The following is a 21,593-nucleotide window of genomic DNA, read 5'->3' on the forward strand; positions in this document are numbered from 1 at the left end:
CAGACGCGAAACCCCCTCCCGACAGGTGAAATACCTCTAGGGTAACTGGGATTACAAACTGTACGCCTATCAACCTCCTGCATCTCCTCTTGATTCCGACGAGATGTTTCTGCTTGCTAGCCGTTCACTCCGTTGTAATTCCCCTATAAAAGTAAGCCTTCAACATGCGCGAATACGAGGGCTATATGGTGTCCCTTTTACCGGCCTAACCCCCATTCGCGCGATAGCCAACTGCGGCGGAAACGGCAAACGACTAACAAAAACATGTCATGATAGGTGAAAAGCCGGAATTTTCTATGTGGTACGTGAAAAACACAGGCGTTTAATAGGTCTTGAAGCATGAGGACGTTGAAATATACTAAACGACGTCAAACCATACACAAAGCAGGTCGCAGTAGCATATGCTATTGCTGAAATACACTGAATAACAAACTGAATGACATTTCCAAACCTCGCGTTGACAAATCACATTTCTTATTGCATGCATCCAGACCGCTATGCGTAGCGATTGGAATTTCACACATGCTTACAAATGTTTAACCTCAGTCCGGAAGAGGCGTATCGAATAAACGTCATCGAAAGGACAGCAGCTGTTCACCATCCGCTTGAAGCCCCACTGACGGGTGACCGGCATTCTCAGCAGAAGGCAAGCAACGCTTAAGCGAAATGTGACGAGCTTATCACCATACCCCATAGACAATGCGTCAACATGGGGTAACAGCTTCGTAAACCCAAGGCCACCGGCCCTGCTGGGCGTTTCACACTCGTTGGGAGTCGCACCCGTCAGATACCTCGGAATAAAAAACACCCCGACTGTCTGGCTGTGTCTGTCCGACTAACCGTAGGAGTCAGAGGCGGCAGAGGAGTACCGCTCCTCCACATCCGAGGACTCCTCCTCGGCCAGAGGCGCACGCGGCGTGCTGATCAGCAGACGGCGCGGCAGCGTCTGGGAACACGGCAGCAGTGGACAGGCGACTGCGCTTACGCCACACAAGGCGACAGAAGAGAGTGCACAGCAGCATCACAGGGAGTTATCAGGGAGCAGGAGTTTATGGACCGAGCGGTATACAGCTCGGACGTCTGGAAACACGGAGACAGTGGACAGGCGACTGCGTGCAGGCCACACACGGCGACAGGGGGGAGCGAGCGGGCGAGCAAGGGAGCGAGGTGATCTCGCTATCTGCTAGTTCTGGTGAAATAGGATTGCCCATGGCAGATAGCCGCTTGGGCTTAATCTAGTCTCGGTGTCTCCGTCGACTGCATGCGAGGCCATATCTAACCCCACAAACCACGACCAAAGCTCAATAAGCCCGCAGGTCTGACGCGGCCTCGCAACGACGCGCAGCCTGGTGAATATGCAGGAATCAGCTGCGTTGGGTCATTAGGAAGCCACTCTGTGACGCCGGGTGGCACCGCCCGACGCTGACTGGCGCGCTCTCACTGACCTTGAAGTGCAGGTTGAGCGGGCTAGCGCAGATGGCCTGCACCAGCTCGGGGGACGCGATGCCGGACAGCGGCAGCACCGGATCGCCGTCGCCGGTCGTCTGGATCTGCCAGTGCCGGTCAGGTCAGCTCAGTTCGGGCCGGCGCGACGGGTCAACCGTCGTCGGAATGCCACGGGGCACCGCAGTCCCAAGTCTGGGAGTGATCAACACAAAAAGGAAAGCCTACCAACCGTCAACCATTCTCACCGTCACGTGAAATCCCTAAACACGGGAGCTGGGTGGACATGAAGTGATGGAGCTCTTCGCAGATAGTTATCCAGCGTTCTGCATTCACCGAATCGCCTATGAAGAGCACGCGCTGCTGTCGCGGTCACATTCGTCGCCGCCAGCCATCGCTGGGAACGGCACGTGGTGCCGGCAACCCGGCACGGCGCCGTATCTCACCGTGTTGATAATCTCGTCGTGGATGGAGCCGTTGACGGAGGGGGAGGCGCGCTCGGCCCTGGCCTTCTGCAGGGAGCTGAGCTGCTTCTTGACGCTGCTCAGCTCGTCGCTGAAGCGCGCCTTCTCCTCCTGCAGTGTCTGCCGGCCGGCCGGGGAGACGCCCGCCGGTCAGGCGACCGAGCCGGCCCACTGACGCTGGAGGTGCGCACTACAACACTCCACCCGCGGCGGCAGCCAGGACGCAGAGGTGCTGCTTGACAAATGAGAAAAATAGTTTTCTGTCTGTGCTGTGGTGATTGCTAGCGCACAGATGTCTGCAACGCCCTTGTTTTCATCAAACAGGTCCTTAACTCTCTTTGGCACACAGTCTGAAGCTCCAGTGATCGGTGCTCACCGAAGGTATTAGTGCATTTTCAGCACAGTGAGCCCAGCAACGCGTGCGCGGCGTGAGGCGGCCGGTGCTCACCAGTGACGTGTCGCGCATATCGTGGATGGTGGCGTACAGGGCGCTCATGGTGCGCTGGGTGGTCGCCTCGCGGTCGTCGCGGTCCTGCAGGTCGCGGCGCAGCCAGTCGGTCTCCTCCCTCGCCGTCTCCAGGGCGGCGACCGCGGCCCGAGCGCGCTCGCTCTCCGCGCGCGACTCCGCCTCCGTCGTGCTCAGCTGGCGGGCGAGGGCACCGCGCGCTTAGTCGTGCGCCGTGGATGTAGTGACGGGGACACATAGGATGCACAGTTCGACGCTGAGTACTGCTTGGAAACCGGTCTATTAGTAGAATTCAAATGGGCGAGCAATTAGTGCCACTAACGGTGTGGGGCATGGCGGACCCTTGACATCCATATATCTTTTTAAACGCACCTAATTTTTGTAGACCACCTACAACTGACGTCCACACGCACACCGCCTTGCACGGATGGCACCGGGTCAGCCTCCTCCCCCTCCCCAGGCACAAAAACTCGGTGGAGGCGGCGCGGGACCGACCGACGCGCGGCGACTGCACCCACCCGCCGTGTCAGCTGGTCGATCTCGTGCTGCTGGGCGGTCAGCAGGCGGTCGGCGTGCGCGGTCTGCTCGGCCAGCCGGACACGCTGCAGCGACTCGGCCTCCAGCTCCTGCTGCAGCCGGTCACACTCGGCGCGCAGGTAGGCGATGCGCTGCAGCTCGGCCGTCAGGCTGGCGGCGCGGCGGGACGCTTGGACGGCGGACTCGCGCCAGGCGCGGTCCGACGCGCGCGCCGTCACGCCGGGAAGCCGACGTTGGAGGGGACTCGGGCACTGTGACACGCCAGCACGCTAACACTCAGCACAACCGGACACACAGAGACGTCGGGCACGCCCAATGCTCGCAGGTCAACGCCCAACGCACACAGGACGGCGCCCGATGCGCCCGCACACCCTCCCTTCGAGACTCATGCCGGACACACTCGGACAGCCCGCTGACACTCTAGGACACTAACACCTGGAGACTCACGTCGAACACAGACCGACTCTCAAATGCCCCACAAAACTGGACACTCAAGACTAAGGAAACATGCTAAGATGCAAATGCCTTCCCCCAAAGAAGAACTAAGCGTAGCCCATGCGTTGATGGCTGATTTAGAGAGGGCAACACCAGACCCCTTCCCCGTATCCGCAAACCGAGCAGTGCGTGACGGCGCGCTGCTGACAGAAGCCCTGCGGGGCTGAGGTGTACATGACGCCACGCTTGACGTCATTTATAGCGGTAGCGAAATACGCCGAACGGGACGGGGAGCGACTTGTTTGTTGTTTGTGTCCTTATCCGAAGCGGTGAGCAGGTAACCCGTTATTACAGGCTCTACCTCGGGACAAGAAGCGAATGACTCGCCAAAACGCGGGGTAACAGGGGTCGCTGATGCCATGTCAACACCAGGCACGGACAACAAGTGACATTTCACTCGTGCAGAACCGGTATCCACATTGTGCTAATCTGGGACGCATTAGCAGCCGGTCTGCTATTGAAGCGCCAACACCCCCGAGCGTGTGCGGCCGGAGCCAGCCCAGCGGTCCACCGACCTGCTGTTCCTCTCCGTCAGCTGCGTGACGGCAGCCGCCAGCTGCAGGTTGGTCTCCTCCAGCTGCTGCAGCTGCGCCTGCTGCTGGTCGCGCTCCTCCTGCAGCGCGCGCGCCGAGTGCTCCAGCTGAGCGATGGTGTTCTCCAGGGCCGGCACGTCGCTGCGAGCGCACGCGGCGGCACTTCCGTCACTGACCGCGGCCGTGACGCCCGGCACTAACGCAGTGTCACGTGACCGCACTGCGAGCAGAAACACTCCCAATGATGGTCCGGTAAGGACAGACAGCTTCCGCACCACAGAGTACACGCACATCGCCAACTGAGCGCTGATAAATGGCAACATACCAACACATGATGGCTGACGGCTGACCGACACCATAATACACGCGGCACAAAGCACAGGTGACGTCCCCGCCGCCATGTAAAAAAGGCATAAGAGACGCACTATGACAGAGGCATTACAGAGATCCTGCGCGTACGCATACACGGTCGACGCCGCGACGATACCTACACGGGCGACGACTGCTGTCCGAGTCCCTCGTAGCTGCTCAGGCTGGTGTCCATCTGCGACGTGCTGAGGATGCCGAGGGAGGAGACCTTGCTGACGGCGCTGTAGCGGGCGTCGGAGCGGCCGGCGCCGGACGGCAGCGAGGGCGGCGTGTCCGGGATGACACCGCTGCGGTCCGAGGGCCGCCGCTGTCAGCGGTGCCGCGCGGGACGCCACCGGCGGGCCCCGGCGGACTCAGCGGCCAGAGACGCGGCGGAGCGGAACACGGCCGGCCGCAGGGAAGGCAGCACTAGGCACACACGGCCGCCACCCGAGGGCTTCGGCGCGCATTGCGGTGGCACTATCTAACTACATAGACAAGATACATCTCAAAATAGGTGGTTTTGTCACGTGGCGTCAAAATTTCGGTCGTCACCATGACGAAGCGGAAGCTGCTCGCACACCACGTCCCTCCTGTCAGTAGAAGGCTGGCCAGTGCACCAATAACACGCGGTTCGAAGGTTGGGCTTCACAGCCGGCGCCAGTTCCAGCGGTGTGGTTGCAGGATACACAGAACGACACCTTGAGGACCACAGTTTCGGCAGCAGCAGCTCATTCACATGGGCGCCGGCATCGAGGGAGCCACGGAGCAGACCGTGACGACCGGACGCCACCGGTCAGCACAGCGCGGCCGGCGCGCGAGGCCTGCACCTCGCCGCCCTGCCGCCGGCGCGGCTGACGCGCACCACTCACGGCTGCAGCAGGTCTTGGTTCGCCCGGCTGACGGCGCCGACCGCCTCCCGGAACACGGCCTCGGTTACGGCGCCGTCCTCGCCAGTCGGGTCCAGCACCTGAGTCAGGCTGCGCAGCCACTCCCTGGCGACGAGGCAGCGTCCGAGTCAGGCCTGGAACTGCAGGGGCGGGGACGACGGACCGGACAGGCGGTCGAGGAGCACGAAGACAGCGGCACAACAGGGTATGTCCCCGCTCTTGAAGACGCCAGGAAGTCTTGTATCTGTTGTTTGGACGTGAGGACGACCTCTAAGCAAGCGGACATCCCAATCCGAGAGCTGTTTCGAATGAAAACATTTAAAGGAGAGCTCCCTTGCGAGGCAGCTTTCATCAAAGAGCCATTCCTACGGGCAGATATTCGTCGTAAGGCCGTTCCCACCCGGGTCATGACGAGGGACGCTCCACTTACCTGGGCAGGTCGGGCAGGGCCGAGCTGAGGTGCTGCAGCAGGGCTTGAACCGGCACCGGGTCCGCACGCAGGTAGCCGCCAGCCGCGAGCAGCCGGGCGGCGGCGGGGTCTGCGGCGCACCGGGAGCGGCCGGCCCGGTCAGAGGGGCACCTATCGATCCCCCGTCACACGCATACGCGCGCAGCCCGGCGCCTGTCGCACCGCATTCGCGATCAGCGCGACGACGGGCGCCGCGCTGATCCGCAAACAACGCCCGTCGTGGTGGCGGCAAGCCGCGGCACCGCGCCAGCAGGTGGCCAGGAGATGCGGCGGCGATGTTTACAGAGGGCGACGGCTGCGCCACTGAATAGCTCACGCGGATTTGACATGTTTGTGGATTTCCATGTATTAGACGACGCGCTGAGCAACAGTCCGGTAAGTGACAGGTGAGCCGAGGTTGAGCGGCACGACACCCATAAAAACCAGACGGATGTCCAGGAGTGCTGGTGCGTCGCACGGGCCACCGGGGGACAACGCGGCAAAGCTGGGGATGCGGGCTTTCGCCAACCTTGCAGGATCCGGCCGGCCGGTGAGTCATCTCCAGAGCTCGAACTCCGCTCGTCTGGGATCGTCACCACCGGGTCGCCGAAGCCGGAAAACTCACTCTCCTCTTCCATGGCGAGGCCCGCCGGCCGACCAGCCGTCCAAACAGCGAACACCCGCTGACGACGAACGTGACACACAAGATGTCAGCTGTCCGCGGGTGCGTGGATGGAAAGACAAGAAGAGGATGTGACACAGCAGAACAATGACACAGAACACCTTTGAATGGTTTAGTGCTTATGAGCACCTCATATAACTGACCCTATCTGATGACCTAGAGCCACTGCTACATGACTGCAGCTGACACTGGGATGGTGTTACCAGTGGCTGACACAGGAGATATGGGTATGTACCCATGCACACTTATGCATGCTGACACCAGCCCTAAACATGAGGTGTGGGCAGCTCCATAAGAAGTGGGGGGGGTGGAGGTACAGGTTAAATGCTTGGAGACAGAGAAATTCAAGGTTTTGAAGAAATTTCATGCCATGGCTTCATTTGCATGCTACATTCTGCAAAGTTGGGGGCCTGGGCCCCTGTTTACTATGTCTCAGTCCTTGAATAGAAACACCCACCTGAACAACAAAATATAAGGAAATGCATGGCTACTAAACAGAATGCATCACAACACATCATGCCCCAAGCTGGTTGCATGACCAAGCATTACATCATGTCCCAAATATTGTGTTCCACAACCATTCAGCATTAAGATATCACCAACTACTAAGCATGTACATTAGCACCAGGCAGAGAGACATCCCATTATTGGGCACTGGGTCAATCAGAAAGTAAAGCACATATCAACATATCCCAGAAACAGATTGCAGTGTGGCAACTTGATGGATGGTGAGCACCTTGGATGGGCTGTGCATCAGAAAGTGCACTAAGGAAGAGCAAGAACCCTGACCCAGTTATGCATGGAAGTTTTCTTTCAGCCATGAGACTTACCAAGAATGCATTTTTTTTGTATTAAACATCAGCAAAATGCAGGTAAAAATGACACAGTAAGTGTATTGTGGTTTCTTAAGAGCTGTGACAAACATCCAAGCACTTCTTGATCACATGTGAGTTATAAAAATAAGTTGAGGGGACAAACAGAACAAAAATGCTAAACCTACTCAAAAACATGCTTAAACTTTGATTCTCTCAGGAATTTAGACCCACCTATAACCACCAGAAAATCATGAAATATTGTTTTGGAGCTCTACCAATCCATATGAATAAGGAAACTTCACAGCCGATCACATTGTGAAAGACCGACCAGCAGCCTTGCTCAATTCATCACCTTACGCTCAATACCTGTCAACACGGGCACCCCGACCCCACCGCCCCGGCTCCGCAAGGGCTTTGATCACTGGCAAGGACGGCTTCTGTCGGGGGCGTGGGGATTCGAAATGTGCCCAGTATTGCGCGGATGAGGAAAGAAAATGAAAATGACATCACCCGAAAGAGCTGCAATAAAAGTACAGGTCAATTCCAGCATCAAACCATGGTAAAATGCAGCTTTGCAAGGAGAATGACGACAGCAGAAGGGCAGAAATGCAAGGATCGCGGGAGCGCGATGAAATGCGGGAGCGCGATGAGGCTATTGCCCCGGGCATCTCTTAATCTGGTGAAGGGGGGGGGGGAGGACGCAGAGCTCGTTAAGTGCGCATCACGCCAATTTTTCACTTCCTTTCAGAAACCATATATGGTGAACAAAAAATCCGGGTCTGCTGCAGCATGACCGGGTCCATCACCCTCTCTTTCCCTCGTTTGCGCCCCTGTATGCCATAATGTCGCGGTAAAAGAGCAGAGAAAAGTTTTGGACAATTTTGGCATTTTGAGGTGCCTATAGATAAGCTTCTGTTTTCTACCTCATTTAATATAATCACATTCAACAAAAACAAACAAATCGCGATTTTGTGTTTTTATGACATCATTATATGTGTAGTACGCTGGATGTCAGCTGAGTGTCGCGCACACTCGGCGTAGTCGAAGGAGCTGTAGAAATCGCGAGCCGCGGTGGAAATTGCTGGAAAGACGCGTGTGATAACCCGGGTGTCGCGTGGTGCCGGTAACTGCCGAGGTATCTTGTGTGAGTAGGGTGTCAAAGCTGTTTCGTGTAATAGCGGTAGGTGTGTTTTTATGCATTTTGCGCACGTATTTTTGAATTTCTGCTAGTTTTGCTCAGAATCGAATGTGGGTTCTTTTGTGTGCAACAGTGGGTGATTGACATTGTCTGCCTCCACGATGCTGATCGTCAAATGCGGGCAGGAGGGGCGTCCGGGATGGATATTAAGTATCCAGGTTAATGTTAAGTCTGAATTGCAGCTAGTCTGATGGAAAATTTTTTGTTCTATGCCTGCACACCAGTGAATTAAGTGTTCAAACAGCTAATAATTGCTAGTTGGCCAACATACATGTTGATACACAACTTATGGATGGTTGTGGTTCGGTGGTTAGGTCGTTTGACTCTAGGCCTGTAGTTCTTGGATTCAGGACGCTGTCACGCCACTGTCATATCCCTCATGCCATCCTAGCAAAGGTGTCTATCTTGAAATATGTGACAGTACATGAGACCTAAAGCCCCAGTAAGAAATACCAAGTGATACATGATGCTGACAATAATCAAAATTGCCTTGCCTTGAGTACATTAAGTTCAAAATCATCTATGATTATGCCAGTTGTACACTTGAGATGGGTAAGGAGACAGATAAAAAGAAAATCTGTAAACTGATGACATTATGAGTTGTTTAGAACCTGTCAGCAAAAATTCCATGTACTGCATCACAAAAAACATTGGTGCATGGAACCTTGCTCACATTAGGTTATTTTTGTGTGAAAAATGTTTTTGTAGTATTGAAACCAGAAATACAGGCTCAAGAGCATACATTACATTTTACACTACACACACTTTTTGATAATATGTGCTGCTCTCCATTACACATTGGTTGTGCTGGATGAAAACCACCCGTCTGGTTACATCATAAGATATTCCTCAATAATGTGCTAGGTCAGTAAAAGCCATTTGGTCACTTATCATGCTAGTTCAAGTTGGAAAGGCCTGATGATTACAATAAGAGAAAGGCAACAATGACTGGCCTTACAGTTTTTAAGCACAATTATGCATACTAGGCAACGACACCAGTTTAAAGTTATGTTACCTCAAACCACTTATCCCCTTGTCACCCTTTGGTTACATTCCATGAAACCTGCCTGGCCCTCCATGTGCAACACTATGAATGATGTGGTATCAGCCAGCTAGGAGTTGTAACAACATTGTCAAGCCTGCCAGTATTTATTGGTATTATGCATGGACATAACCAAACACAGTCTGATCTTGCAGACTAGATGTGATCTGACTGCTATCAGCACATATAGCAGTGACTCACTGGTGAGTGAGTTGTGCCATGTGCCAAAAATGAAATTAACCCAGGAATGTTTTATGTGATTGGTAGATGGTCATGTTAGAAATGGCTATTGAGTTTCATTTCTGAATTGTCTGGCATAGTTTATGCTTACTGTCAGTTGCTCTCTGCCTATAGCATCAAAAAAAGTTGATGAAAGTTATTTTATGTGCAATTGGCAATGCAAGTAATATTTTACTGAAGCTTACTGCTCATGATTTCAGTTAAAAAATGAGTCAGGATCTCTGACCCACATCCTGTCATAAGAACTGGGAACCCTTTCACACCTGGAATTCACACATCTGCTGTGTTCATGGTTCCGCTTATGTGCTACTAATTAATGATGCTATCATCAACATGCTGGGCCCCATCACGGAGCATGTGCTTTTGCAGCAGACATAGGTGGACAGCCAGTGACACGATCCACTGGCGGGTTTGAAGATATCAACTCCAGGGGCCCCGGAGTGCCACAAAAGTGGGATTGCCAGCCAAAATGTGGCTTGTGGTGAAACTGCTACCGTGGCTATCAAGCAGTGCTCTGTATAATGTGTTCCATGCTAAGATACTCGCGAGGTGGTACGTGTGCTCAACTTTTGCACCCATTTTCCTTCCCCTTTGCCGAGGTCCAGATGATATGGCCCAGAGCGATGATGGGCTTCAAGATAGGAGGGTGACTACGCGGTTGGTTTTGACCGAACCCACCCGACGGGAGTGCATTGGTCGCCCCTAACACATGGCCATAGACCGGCTTCCCTCCTCCTCCATTGCTGCCAGTCTACAATACCAGGATGGTTACTTTGGACAGGCCGGCTCGTGGTGTGCCTGCCAGTCAATGAACAGCTGTGATCCATGCTATAATTCAATAGCTGATGATTCTACTGTCCTCTGAAAACCAGTTATCAGCTTAAGCAGAGAACAGTGCATATGAAATGCTGTATTTGTACACATTTTATGCATATAACAAGGTTCAGCAAAATTTATTCTCTACACCAGCTTGCTTAATGAGCTGCGGTGCCTTTCGATGTATTGAACACCATGGAAGCTTGTGTTCTCATGTTAGATTGCACTAAGTCATGGGCTTGCTAGATGGAATCCCACAGTGCAGTTTGGGCTGTTTCCAGTGATCAATTTTTCATGCGCCATGCTACATAATTGCACATGACCCATTCAAGTCACATTTTACCACCTGCAGCACTCCTTATTTATGTGTAGAAATGTACCACAAGCAACACATTCAGCATTACTAGTAGCCTCAGGTGCTGAACATCTGGCATTGGCAACAGGTCACAAAAGTAACTGAAGATGGGCGAGGAGACCATGGACGTGGCGCAGCCGTACGTGCCGGGCCCGGACGCGGTCGACATCTCCGGCGACGGCGGCGTGCTGAAGGAGGTGAAGCGCGCCGGCTCGGGTGACGAGCTGCCCCAGTCCGGCGACAAGGTGTACGTGCATTACGTGGGCACGCTCGCCAGCGACGGCTCCAAGTTCGACTCCAGCCGAGACCGCGGAGACAAATTCGAGTTCACGCTGGGAGAAGGTAGGCGGCCGTGTGTTGAGGACTGCGCCCGGTGCTTGTGGGGTAACGTCAACCAACCATCTCAGCAGCGTAATATTCATTGACCATTCGCAAACGTATCCTTTTTTCCTCCAAGTCTTTAAGACTACTGATGCGGTTTCCAGCTTGTTCTTACGCTTTCCCCCTATTACGGGCCGGGACTAAATGCTTCAAAATGCCCTTTGCGCTATAGACGCATTCGATGATGGCTTGGACGGTTTGCCATGGCACGATGCACACGCGGTGGAAGCAGCCTGTGTCGTGCACCCTGAAACCACTGCTCAAAGTCGTCCGGTTCTTGTGGCGGGTCAATTCCTCAGCCTTGGTCCGTCGGATGGGACGGATGACGGCTGGTGTGCATGTGTAATGGACGACTTGGTACGAAACGGCTGCCCCGTCCCAGATCCACTAACCCTGGCTAGCTGACCCCGAACGGACCAGGGTAAGCAATGCGCACGTTAACAGACTCGTGCCCGTTGCTGTTCGGGTGCGAGGCAGCTCTCTTTGCCTTAGTTCACGCCGAGAGGAACTCCCTTGCGATGCATATTCTGCCTTACAGTTCTTTAAACCACTGACACTGTAAGCTACCGACGCTTACCGCCGTTTGGGGAACGTCGCCGCTGAGCTCTGGCAGCCGGCGCCTGCTCCTCACACTCGGTGACCGGCCGTGTCGCCCCCGCAGGCCAGGTGATCAAGGCGTGGGACCAGGGCGTGGCCACCATGAAGCGCGGCGAGCTGGCCGTGCTCACGTGCCAGGCCGCCTACGCGTACGGTGAGACGGGCAGCCCGCCCAAAATCCCGCCCGGCGCCACGCTCGTCTTCGAAGTGGAGCTGTTCGACTGGAAGGGCGAGGACCTGTCGCGCAAGAAGGACGGGGGCATCGTCCGGCGCCAGGTGGAGAAGGGCACCGGTTACGACACGCCCAACGACGGCGCCACCGTCGAGGGTAAGGCCCCGCCCGCTGACGGGCGGCGGGCGCGTAGGGTCGGCCGTCGCGGGGCGATGCGGAGGAGGAGGTGCACGGGACTGTTGCGCTTTTGAAATGTGGGTCATGTGGCAGCAGGTGTGCTATGACAGTGGCAAGAGGTTGGTGATTTTTTCGTAGGCTCGGAGAGGGGGGGGGATAACGGCCAAAGGGGGGGGGGAGGAATCTCGTAGTGGGCTGGGTACGAAGTTGGTTTGCGTGTGGCAGCCTTCCTCAGTTTTTTTTTCTCGTGGATGTCTTTGAGTCCCTGGAATTAGCCGTGGCTGCCAAGCACGTGTTATATAACCACTGATATGCAAGGCACGTCGTCCCGGTCTGCGACGTAGTCAATCCTTCCGCGTGCCGTTCTCGCTGATGGCCTCTGCCGCCGGTGAGTGCGGCGCGTCGGCGCCGCCCGGTCCGTCGCGCCGCCGCTGACGCCGCGCCGGCCCGCAGTCTCGCTGTGCGGCAGCCTGGACGGCCGCGTGTTCGACGAGCGCGAGCTGACGTTCGCGCTGGGCGAGGGCGGCGAGCACAGCGTGTGCCCGGGCGTCGAGGAGGCGCTCGAGAAGTTCAAGACGGGCGAGCGCTCGCGGTTGACGCTGACGCCGCCCTACGCGTTCGGCGCCGCCGGCAGCGCCGCCTTCCAGGTGCCGGCGGACGCCACCGTCCAGTACGAGGTCAAGCTGAAGAGCTTCGAGAAGGTGAGCGAGGCGAGCGGCCGGCGCTGCCGGACGGGCACGGTGGTGCTGCGTGCTCGCCTGTACAGGCGTCATCTCCCGCAATTTGTCCTGACGCGACCACGCACCCGTATCGGTGGGGTTGTGCCCAGAGTGATCGAAGGGACAGGAACTGACGTTGGTTGATCCCGGTGCTTCAGTGCCCCAGCGCTGACCGTGCCGCTGTGATTTCTACGTGCAGAGTTAGCGACAAATGGCGGGGGCGTTGCTGGGGGTTTCGGGGTTGGAGCAGAAGGTGGCCCGTGGGAGACCTTGACAGTATGCTGTCTGCCAATTAGGCAAAGGAGCGGTGGGAGTTCGACGCGGCCGGAAAGCTGGAGCAGGCCAAACTGTACAAAGAAAAGGGCACGAACTACTTTAAGGCGGGAAAATATCAGCTGGCCGAGAAGAACTACAAGCGCTGCGTGGATTTCCTGGAATTCGAGAACAGTAAGCCGCAGGAGCCTGGAACGATGACGGCGACGTACTTACCTAAGCACCTGTGTACCTCCATGCTCCAATGGCATGCTCCAAACCCATTGCATCAGAACCTAGTTCGGCTGGAGTCTAAGAGTAGGAGAAAGTAAATGTATTTGCTAGAAAACGCGATATTTGTGTCATTTCTTATGCTTTTTCCTGTTTTAGCCTCTCATGATAGTGTCTTTCGTCAGGTTGCATTAGCGTGTGCTGCAGCTGTCTCATCAGCAATTCTTGCAGAAGTGAAGCAACTTTGGAATCTGGCATGGAGCTGTATAGGCTAGTGTGCGTCAAGTTTGCTCTCCGTATTCGTACCAGCCGACCTGCCCTGCCCCGTCTGATCCGCGCCGCTCTGAGCGGATGGGATTCGTGCTAACGTGATCCGACCCTGGGCCCCGCTGCCCCGAGTGTACTGTGGTCCTGCTGCCCCGAGCGAGCTGTGTGGTCTCGCCGCCCCGGACGGGCTGTGTGGTCTCGCCGCCCCGGACGGGCTGTGTGGTCCCGCTGCCCCGGACGGGCTGTGTGGTCTCGCCGCCCCGGACGGGCTGTGTGGTCTCGCCGCCCCGGACGGGCTGTGTGGTCTCGCCGCCCCGGACGGGCTGTGTGGTCCCGCTGCCCCGGACGGGCTGTGTGGTCTCGCCGCCCCGGACAGGCTGTGTGGTCTCGCCTCCCCGGACGGGCTGTGTGGTCCCGCCGTCCCGTACGGTCCCGCTGCCCTGAACGGGATGTGTGGTCCCGTTGCCCTGAGCGGGCTGTGTAGTCCCGCTGCCCCGGGCGAACCTTGTGGCCCTGCTGCCCCGAGCGAGTTCTGGGGCCCCCGCTGAGACGTTCGGCGCCGTCGCCGCCAGGTTGGTCAGAGGAGGAGAAGCCGCAGGCCCGCGAGGTGGAGCTGGCCGGACACCTCAATCTGGCCATGTGCTACATCAAATTGGGCGACTTTGTCTGGGCCCGGACACACTGCGACAAGGCCCTGGACATCGACCGCGACAACGTCAAGGGCCTGTTCCGGCGCGGGCAGGTACGTTCGAGGGAGGCATCTCGGCAAGCAGAGAACGTCCCGGGGAGTTCCGCCCGGCGGGGATCTCACGAACGTACGACGTCCGCGAAAGGCGTTTAGAGCTGAATGATGCCCCTCGCCCCATTTGCACTGTCCGGGCTGCTCTCCACGAGCTACTGCTGAGGTCGTGCAAACTCATGACGCGCAGGGTTCAGGTGTAGAGGGTAAGCAACTCGCATACAGTGGGCCCGGCCTCTCTAGATCATCAGAAATAGCAGTGTGTACCCGTGTTGCGCGGTGTCTGTTTCTCGCTACATTCACCATCCGTTACCGCGGTACACATGTCGTACTGTGTGGTCCGGTTGGCTGTTTCCCTGTCGCCGCCAGTGGTCCGACTGGCTGGTCCCCGGCGCCGTCTGTGGTCCGGCTGGCTGGTCCCCGGCGCCGCCAGCGCTCGGGCTGGCTGGTTCCCGGCGCCGTCTGTGGTCCGGCTGGCTGGTCCCTGGCGCCACCTGCGGTCCGACTGGCTGGTCCCCGGCGCCGTCTGTGGTTCGGCTGGCTGGTTCCCGGCGCCGCCAGCCCTCGGGCTGGCTGGTTCCCGGCGCCACCTAAGCTCGGGCTGGCCGGTCCCCAGCGTAGTCTGCGGTTCGGCTGGCTGGTCCCCGGCGCCGCCAGCGCTCGGGCTGGCTGGTCCCCAGCGTCGTCTGTGGTTCGGCTGCCTGGTCCCCAGCGCCGTGTGGTTCGGCTGGCTGGTCTCCAGCACCGTCTGTGGTTCGGCTGGCCGGTCCCCGGCGCCACCCGCGGTCCGGCTGGCCTGTCCCCGGCACCGAAATGACGTGGGCGATCCGCTGGCACGCTGCGTCACCTGACACACACTGCCCGTCGCGCAGGCGCTGGTGAAGATGAATGAGCCGGAGCTGGCGCGCTCCGACTTCCAGCGCGTGATCCAGCTGGATCCGCAGAACAAGGCGGCCGCCCACCAGGCGCAGCTGTGCGCCCAGCAGATCCGCGCCGCCAGAGCGCACGAAAAGAAGATCTACGCCAACATGTTCGAGCGGCTGTCCAAGATGGAGGAGCGGGTGAGTCGCGGTAACAGCAGGGCGGTGGGCGGGGCGATCAGGTCCAACGCAGGATATGGCGTGGAGACTAATGCTCAGTTGGCATCGCGGCTCGGCGATGCCAATGTGGCGTGTGTCAGTGTCTGTGTCTGTGTATGCCTGGCGTCGGACCCAGCCTCAAACGCTGCTGAAACGGTAGCTTTTCGTGGTGCGGGTATAACGCGCTCCGCAGTGTCGCCCCCCCCCCCCCCTCCCCCCGTGTCGCGTTTTAACGCCTCGTGGGTCGGGCTCTGACCGACGCGTGTGCTTCGCAGGAGGCACCGACCAAGAAGAATGAGGACTTCCAGATCGGGCACTTCGACAACGGCGGCCGGCCGGCCGGCGGCGGCGGCGAGGCTGACACGGAGAAGACCGACACACCGGCAGCGCCGGCAGCCGAGGAGCCCGCCCCGGCGTGATCCTGCACCTGCGCACCCCGCGCCGCCCTCCACTAGTCCGCGCCGACCCGCCGCCGCCGCTGCCGCTGGCGGACCATCCCGGCGGCCGGCCGCCAGTGCGGCGTCCTCAGAGGCGGCCCGCCTGTTCTCGTTCGCCTACCGTCAGCTTCCGCTTCTTTCGCGTGGCGTTCAGCGGAGTCTCAATAAACTACTCCAAGTGATCCGGTTGGCTTGTGTTGTCCATACATGTAGAGCATGCGAATAAATACATTCCGGTTTACATGATTGGCGCTGTTGTGACTACGCTGACCCCGTCCACCACCGCCCCAACCCCACGCTCACCCAGGTAAGTAACGCGCTGCCTGCGCGAGCGGGCGCCCCCGGCGCGCCACACCCCACAGACAAACACCGACAGGAAATCTCGTAAGCTCAGGTTGAGGCGCAAGCTCGCAAGCTCGCGTCCATTTTTCATATTTTTTTCACATACTTCTCAGGCCGAACGCAAGCCCGCCTCTGTTCCCAGTCTTCGGCCGGCAGCGGGCCCACTGGCGGCGTCCCCGCAGCGGCACGTGCCGCCCCACTCCCGCGACCTTGTCGGCGCCCGGCCGCTCAGAAGGCGTCCCGAATGCCCCTAAGCTGTCGCACGGCCAGGTCCTCGGGTAGCTGGAAGCGGTGCTTCTCCAGGCGCGCCACGCAGCTCAGTGCGTCGTCGGAGCCTGCGCAGGGCGAGCGGCCGTCAGCTGGGAGGGAGCAGTCTGCCACGGCTAGCGGCCACACACACGGCTGACGGCTTTGCAGTGCCATTCTCGGAGCTCATTCATGCTGTCGCGAGCTGTGCAGTTGACGGAGCGACAGTGTTGACTTATCGCACTCACAGGCTGAAATAGTCTGCCATTTGGAATATGTTACTGACCACAATCGACCATGAGGCCATCACATATGATGAGCATGTGTAATTGCACGGGCTTCACGTTAAATCAGTTCACCTCGAACACGTTTCGTTCAGCCAATTCGAGCCCAATGAAGCCGTCCTCGCTCCGTCCAGCACTGACCGGTGCTGATGACGTAGCTCCAGGGCTGGTAGTACTCCTCCGTGATGGCCTGGCACTTGAGGATCAGGCGCAGCCAGGAGCTGAGCTTTCGGGCGCTGCCGGGACAGGATGACAATAGCGCACCACCCCGGTGTCGTTCTCATCACGATTAATAATCAAAGGAGATATATTTTAGGGCGAATTAAAGTACGGACTAACTGAACATGTTCAATTCCACCACATTTTCTGTGGTGGCATCCAAAGGTAGCCACCTCGGACCTCTACTCCTCGGCAAAGCCGCGACTGCCAATAATCCAAACGACAGTTTCTCGCAACAAAACTACCCAGGTCCCCAATCAAGGCTCACAGAGAGTCCCCTCGCCAGCTACTGCCATTCGATCTCAGCTGGCCGGAGACGAGCACGCCAACCCTGCCCGCGCTGAATCAGGCAAATCACCCCGCAGAGACATCTGACCGGGTCATCAGGCAACCTCAGCTGTCGGGCTGGCACACTCACTTGAGCCCGGCGCACACGAACGCCTTGAAGTGAGCGTCGGCCGTCCGCTTCAGCGGCGTGTGGCTGGCGATAATGTTGCCGACGGCGCTCAGCAGCGTCTGCGGCGGGGCGACGGCTGGTCAGCCCCACACGCCGTCGCTTCGGGGCCTTTACTCCGTTGAACGCATGACCGGCTTCTCTACAACTTCTACGGCCATCCGACCAGGCCACAGATAGGCTTATATTTGAACGCCTTCCAACTTCACTTCATTCACTTTTTTGAACGCGCGACCACGGCCGAGCCCGACATCCACACCACCCAGCCGGACAGCTCTCGCTCCGCACGTGGCCTGCCGCGCGGGGTGCTGTCCGGAGCCGTTCCAGACGGCCGCGCGCGGAGTGTCGTCCGAAGCCATTCCAGCCCTCCCCCCCGCGCGGGGCGTCGCCCGAAGCCATTCCAGACGGCCGCGCACGGGGTGCCGTCCAAAGCTACTCCAGCCCCCCCCCCCCCCTCGCGCGGGGTGCCGTCCGAAGCCGCTCCAGCACCCCCCGCGCGGGGTGCCGCCCGAAGCCGCTCCAGCCCCCCCCCCCTCGCGCGGGGTGCCGTCCAAAGCTACTCCAGCCCCCCCCCCCCTCGCGCGGGGTGCCGTCCGAAGCCGCTCCAGCCCCCCCCCCTCGCGCGGGGTGCCGTCCAAAGCTACTCCAGCCCCCTCGCGCGGGGTGCCGTCCGAAGCCATTCCAGCCCCCCCGCGCGGGGTGCCGCCCGAAGTCGCTCCACGCTGCCCCCCCCCCCCCCCCCCCCCCCCCGACGCGGGGTGTCGCCCGAAGCCGCTCCAGACGGCCGCGCGCCGTGGCGGGCCGGCCGCTCACGTGTTTGCTGGTGATGGCTGTGCCTCCGACCACGGAGAGGCCGAAGCTCTGCGAGAGGCGGCGCTGCGGCGTAGCGTTGTACTGCACGCCGCGCTTCAGCCGGTAGTAGACGAGCACCAGGTCCCAGGCGTGGAGCAGGCGCGGCGGCGCGGTGCGCGACGGCAGACACCCGCCGAACGGCACCACCGACCGGCTCCGGCTCGTCTGACGGCGCGGCAGCGGCACGTCACCCACCGGCCAGCAGCGGCTCCGCCGTCGGCGACTGACGCTTTAGAGGCAAGGCGACTGTCAGGCAAGCTAGATATTTGCAGAGTACCGAGGCCTACGCAGAAAACGGGGATCACATGTATCATTTACAGGGCAGGTGCTCCCTAAAAAAAAAAAAACACACACACACACACAAAAGACAGTGGCATACCGTCGCTGATTAGCTACGCCACCAGCAGAGCGGAACACAAGCACATCATTTCATACCCTGTGGCCAACAACACTGCAGCCATAGCGGCAGCGTTGGCACCGTAGCCCGGGCAGAGATCATCCTCGGCTCCCCCCCCCCCCCTCCCCCTCCCCCGCCTCTGACAGCGGCGCCGGCGTGAGGCCACGCCCCTGGCGAGCCCGGCCGGCGCCGAGCCGCACCTGCAGCAGGCCGTGCTGTACCAAGTCGCGCAGCGCCACGGCCAGCTCCTTGCGCACGGCCAGCGTCAGCCGGTCGCCACGGGCGCTGGGCGGCGAGCCGTCCGAGTCGTCCGTGCCCATGTCGGAGGCCTGCTGCTGCCGGAGCGACTCCTTGGCCAGCTCGGCGACGGCCGACACGGCCAGCTCCAGCCGAGCGCGCAGGTCACTGACGGTCAACGACCGAGGTCAGGTCACTCACGGCGCTGCTGACTGGCAGTCAACGAAGGAGGGAGGTCGCCACCCACCCATGGGGAGGTCGAGTCATTACCATCACCAGATGACGTTACGCCGGGATGCTATATGTCACATTGGACTAACCCTTTAGCCAGGAAGGTCGGCTCATTGAAGGTCGCTAAAAATATCGTCACTATAGAGGTCCGGTCTTTTGTACGGCATCGCCGCACACCACACTGCTGAAAATCGCCGCGTTCCCATAATGATCGCAAAATATTCGTTGACAGCAGCCCAGTGCGGAGCACTAACAGCTGAACCCAAACAGGCCATCGAGAGCAGCGAAACCAACACGCGACACAACATCCAGGGCAGAGCATGGCGCGGTTCTTCCTTGATCCCATCACTGCACACTGCCCAAGAAGACATGCCGAAAAGTGTCACCGCTAAAGGTATCAATAACATTGTTGCCGAGCGTAACAGAGGACACGTCAACATGCACCGTCATGAGCGCGGTCGAAATGCGACCATACGCCAGCAACGAGGCAGCCATACTAACACACGCCACCCCATAATTCACGCCATCGTTGATCATCCCACTAACACGCCGTCGCGCGGCTAGTACGCTGCCAGACATGCCGACGGTCACCGGATAGTGGCGGGCCGTGGCTCGTGGCCCGGGAGGCCCAGCACGGTGGTGCCGCAGCTCTCACCCCCAGTGGTTGCCGCGCGAGGTCTTCTTGAGCTCGTTGCTGCTGAAGTGGTGGGCGCCGCAGCCGAACTGCGTCAGCGTCACCAGCTGGAGCAGCGTCAGCGCCCGCTTCATCATCGAGCTCGTCTCCTCGTGCGTGTCCTGCAGGCGCGACAGGACGTGGGAGTGGCACGCGCTGGGGACGTTGGTGCCATTGCCACAGTAGCCTATACAGTCTAAACCTCTTACAGCCCGCACCAGATACTGTATTTATCAGCAACACAGCATGGCAGATTGACAAGGAGCTAGCCCGAGGACAAACCTGTCCCACACTACGCGTGAGGACCGGTCCAAGTGGCAGCCTCTGTCAACTGCAAGCCGAGATCGACCCGAGTCAGCGGTCCGTGCGCTGCGCCGCACCTGGTGGCGCCGGGCCCGGTACCGGGAGGAGCGCCGCCTCAGGCGGGGCCGCGGGCCGGCCTGCTCGCCAGCCGCGCCGCTCTCATCGCCGGCCGCGCCGCTCTCGTCGCCAGAGGTGTGGGCCGCGCCGCCGCCGCGCCGCTGACAGCTGCCGTCGCAGCCGCCCTCCTCCGTCTCGCCTGCGGCCCGAGGCGGCAGTCTGAGCAGGGGCGCCGGCCGACCGACTCCCAGACTAGCGCCGGCGCGGCGTGGCACAGCGGCGTATGTACAACACGGGCTTTCAGACTTCATCAGGGTGCAAACTGCTATTCCGAGTACAATGTATCAAAAACCACTTTAAGTGTATCATAGCACAGGCTGACATTGACAGAAAGCATACTCGTCAGCTAGAAGGAGGCATTTCCATCATGTGACTTCATCTAAAGTTAGGTTTGAGAGCCCTAAATACCACTATTGCTGCGATCCCTCGCAAAACACAATAATAGAAATTATAATAACATCACATCCAATACTGCTCAAAACATCCATGCAGATATTGAATATTCAAGCACTGAAACTGCACACAAATTCATAAAATCAAAGCAAGAAGCTCACACACCGAAACAGAAGTATAATGGTTGTCAAACCCTGGCCAGAGGGGCCAAGCCAAGGATCGGCCGCACCAAGGACTTGTTCCATTGTCGTGCATGCCTGAAAATCGATCTTAATGCAGGGGCGGATTTAGCCTGGAGTTGTTTTTTTTTTTGGGGGGGGGGGGCAATCGTTCGTCGCCTGTTGGCTGGTGTGGGATCCGAGGTCCGGTGCATGGTGCCTCTCGCGAGTACCTAGTGGGGACACCATTCAAAACCGAAAAAGCATCAAAATGCTTTTGAATCTTAAACAGTAGTTAAAACAAAACAGCTAAAACAGTTAAAGTTAAAACAGATGGTAAGTAGACAAAACTTTTATGAAGTTCTGGGAATGTTTTTTTTTTTGGGGGGGGGCACGGCCCCATGCCCCCCCCCTCCCCCCAGGATCCGCCTATGTCTTAATGCATGACAGTAATGTGGTAGCTACAGCATCATGCCAGACCTGTAAAATAGCCGTAATAATCTCCGAATAGTAGAAATAAACAAAAAAGAGGCCTCCAAACTGCAAACTGCAAAAGACTGTCCGTCACCCTTTGGGAATCAGTGGACACCATGAGGAAGACAGCACCAGCTACAAATGGGAAAAGGTTGCAGGTTCTTACAAATAAACAACAAACCCAACAAGCGCAACAAACAAACAGTACCAAACAAACACAGCAAGCGGCGCAAAAAAATCGCGCGGCTCTGCTGGCGGCCGCCCTGCCCCATACATCACACATATAAAGCCAGTGCTCGTCCCAACAGCAGACCGTTACCTTGCAGAAAGGATATAAACCTCTCCAGGTCCTGGACCTGCGTTTTGAGCTGGTTCACCAGCTGTTCCTTC

The 21,593-nt window shown here is 58.3% G+C and overlaps 3 protein-coding genes across 5 annotated transcripts; 1 reads left to right on the forward strand and 2 right to left on the reverse strand.

Moving 5' to 3' along the window:
- Positions 1 to 2,546: 2,546 nt before the first annotated feature.
- Positions 2,547 to 5,643, reverse strand: LOC119091632 (DNA recombination protein RmuC homolog). Its single transcript, XM_037214439.1, has 6 exons — positions 5,607 to 5,643; positions 5,159 to 5,281; positions 4,430 to 4,594; positions 3,921 to 4,079; positions 2,896 to 3,060; positions 2,547 to 2,550 (listed from the first exon to the last, which is right to left on the reverse strand). The coding sequence occupies exons 3-6, from the start codon at positions 4,480 to 4,482 to the stop codon at positions 2,547 to 2,549; spliced, it is 381 nt and encodes a 126-aa protein (XP_037070334.1). The 5' UTR covers positions 4,483 to 4,594; positions 5,159 to 5,281; positions 5,607 to 5,643.
- A 2,534-nt stretch (positions 5,644 to 8,177) lies between these two features.
- LOC119091852 (peptidyl-prolyl cis-trans isomerase FKBP4) lies at positions 8,178 to 16,069 on the forward strand. Of its 3 annotated transcripts, none has more exons than XM_037214751.1 (8): positions 8,178 to 8,265; positions 10,861 to 11,114; positions 11,815 to 12,078; positions 12,553 to 12,800; positions 13,115 to 13,265; positions 14,141 to 14,310; positions 15,180 to 15,368; positions 15,662 to 16,069. In XM_037214751.1, exons 2-8 carry the CDS (start codon positions 10,880 to 10,882, stop codon positions 15,803 to 15,805), a joined length of 1,401 nt encoding a protein of 466 aa, XP_037070646.1. In that variant the 5' UTR covers positions 8,178 to 8,265; positions 10,861 to 10,879; the 3' UTR covers positions 15,806 to 16,069. The 3 variants fall into 3 exon arrangements, with proteins under 3 accessions (XP_037070646.1, XP_037070648.1, XP_037070647.1); XM_037214753.1 differs by having other exon boundaries at positions 8,212 to 8,256; XM_037214752.1 differs by having other exon boundaries at positions 8,215 to 8,301.
- Positions 16,001 to 20,176, reverse strand: LOC119091853 (RUN domain-containing protein 1). The gene is made up of 7 exons (XM_037214754.1): positions 20,139 to 20,176; positions 19,741 to 19,880; positions 18,818 to 19,022; positions 18,182 to 18,385; positions 17,333 to 17,430; positions 16,837 to 16,931; positions 16,001 to 16,500 (listed from the first exon to the last, which is right to left on the reverse strand). The coding sequence occupies exons 2-7, from the start codon at positions 19,854 to 19,856 to the stop codon at positions 16,394 to 16,396; spliced, it is 825 nt and encodes a 274-aa protein (XP_037070649.1). The 5' UTR covers positions 19,857 to 19,880; positions 20,139 to 20,176; the 3' UTR covers positions 16,001 to 16,393.
- Positions 20,177 to 21,593: the final 1,417 nt, after the last annotated feature.

This window comes from Pollicipes pollicipes, unplaced genomic scaffold, assembly GCF_011947565.3.
Source record: "Pollicipes pollicipes isolate AB1234 unplaced genomic scaffold, Ppol_2.1 Scaffold_3447;HRSCAF=4054_pilon_pilon_pilon, whole genome shotgun sequence".
NCBI lineage: Eukaryota > Metazoa > Arthropoda > Thecostraca > Pollicipedomorpha > Pollicipedidae > Pollicipes > Pollicipes pollicipes.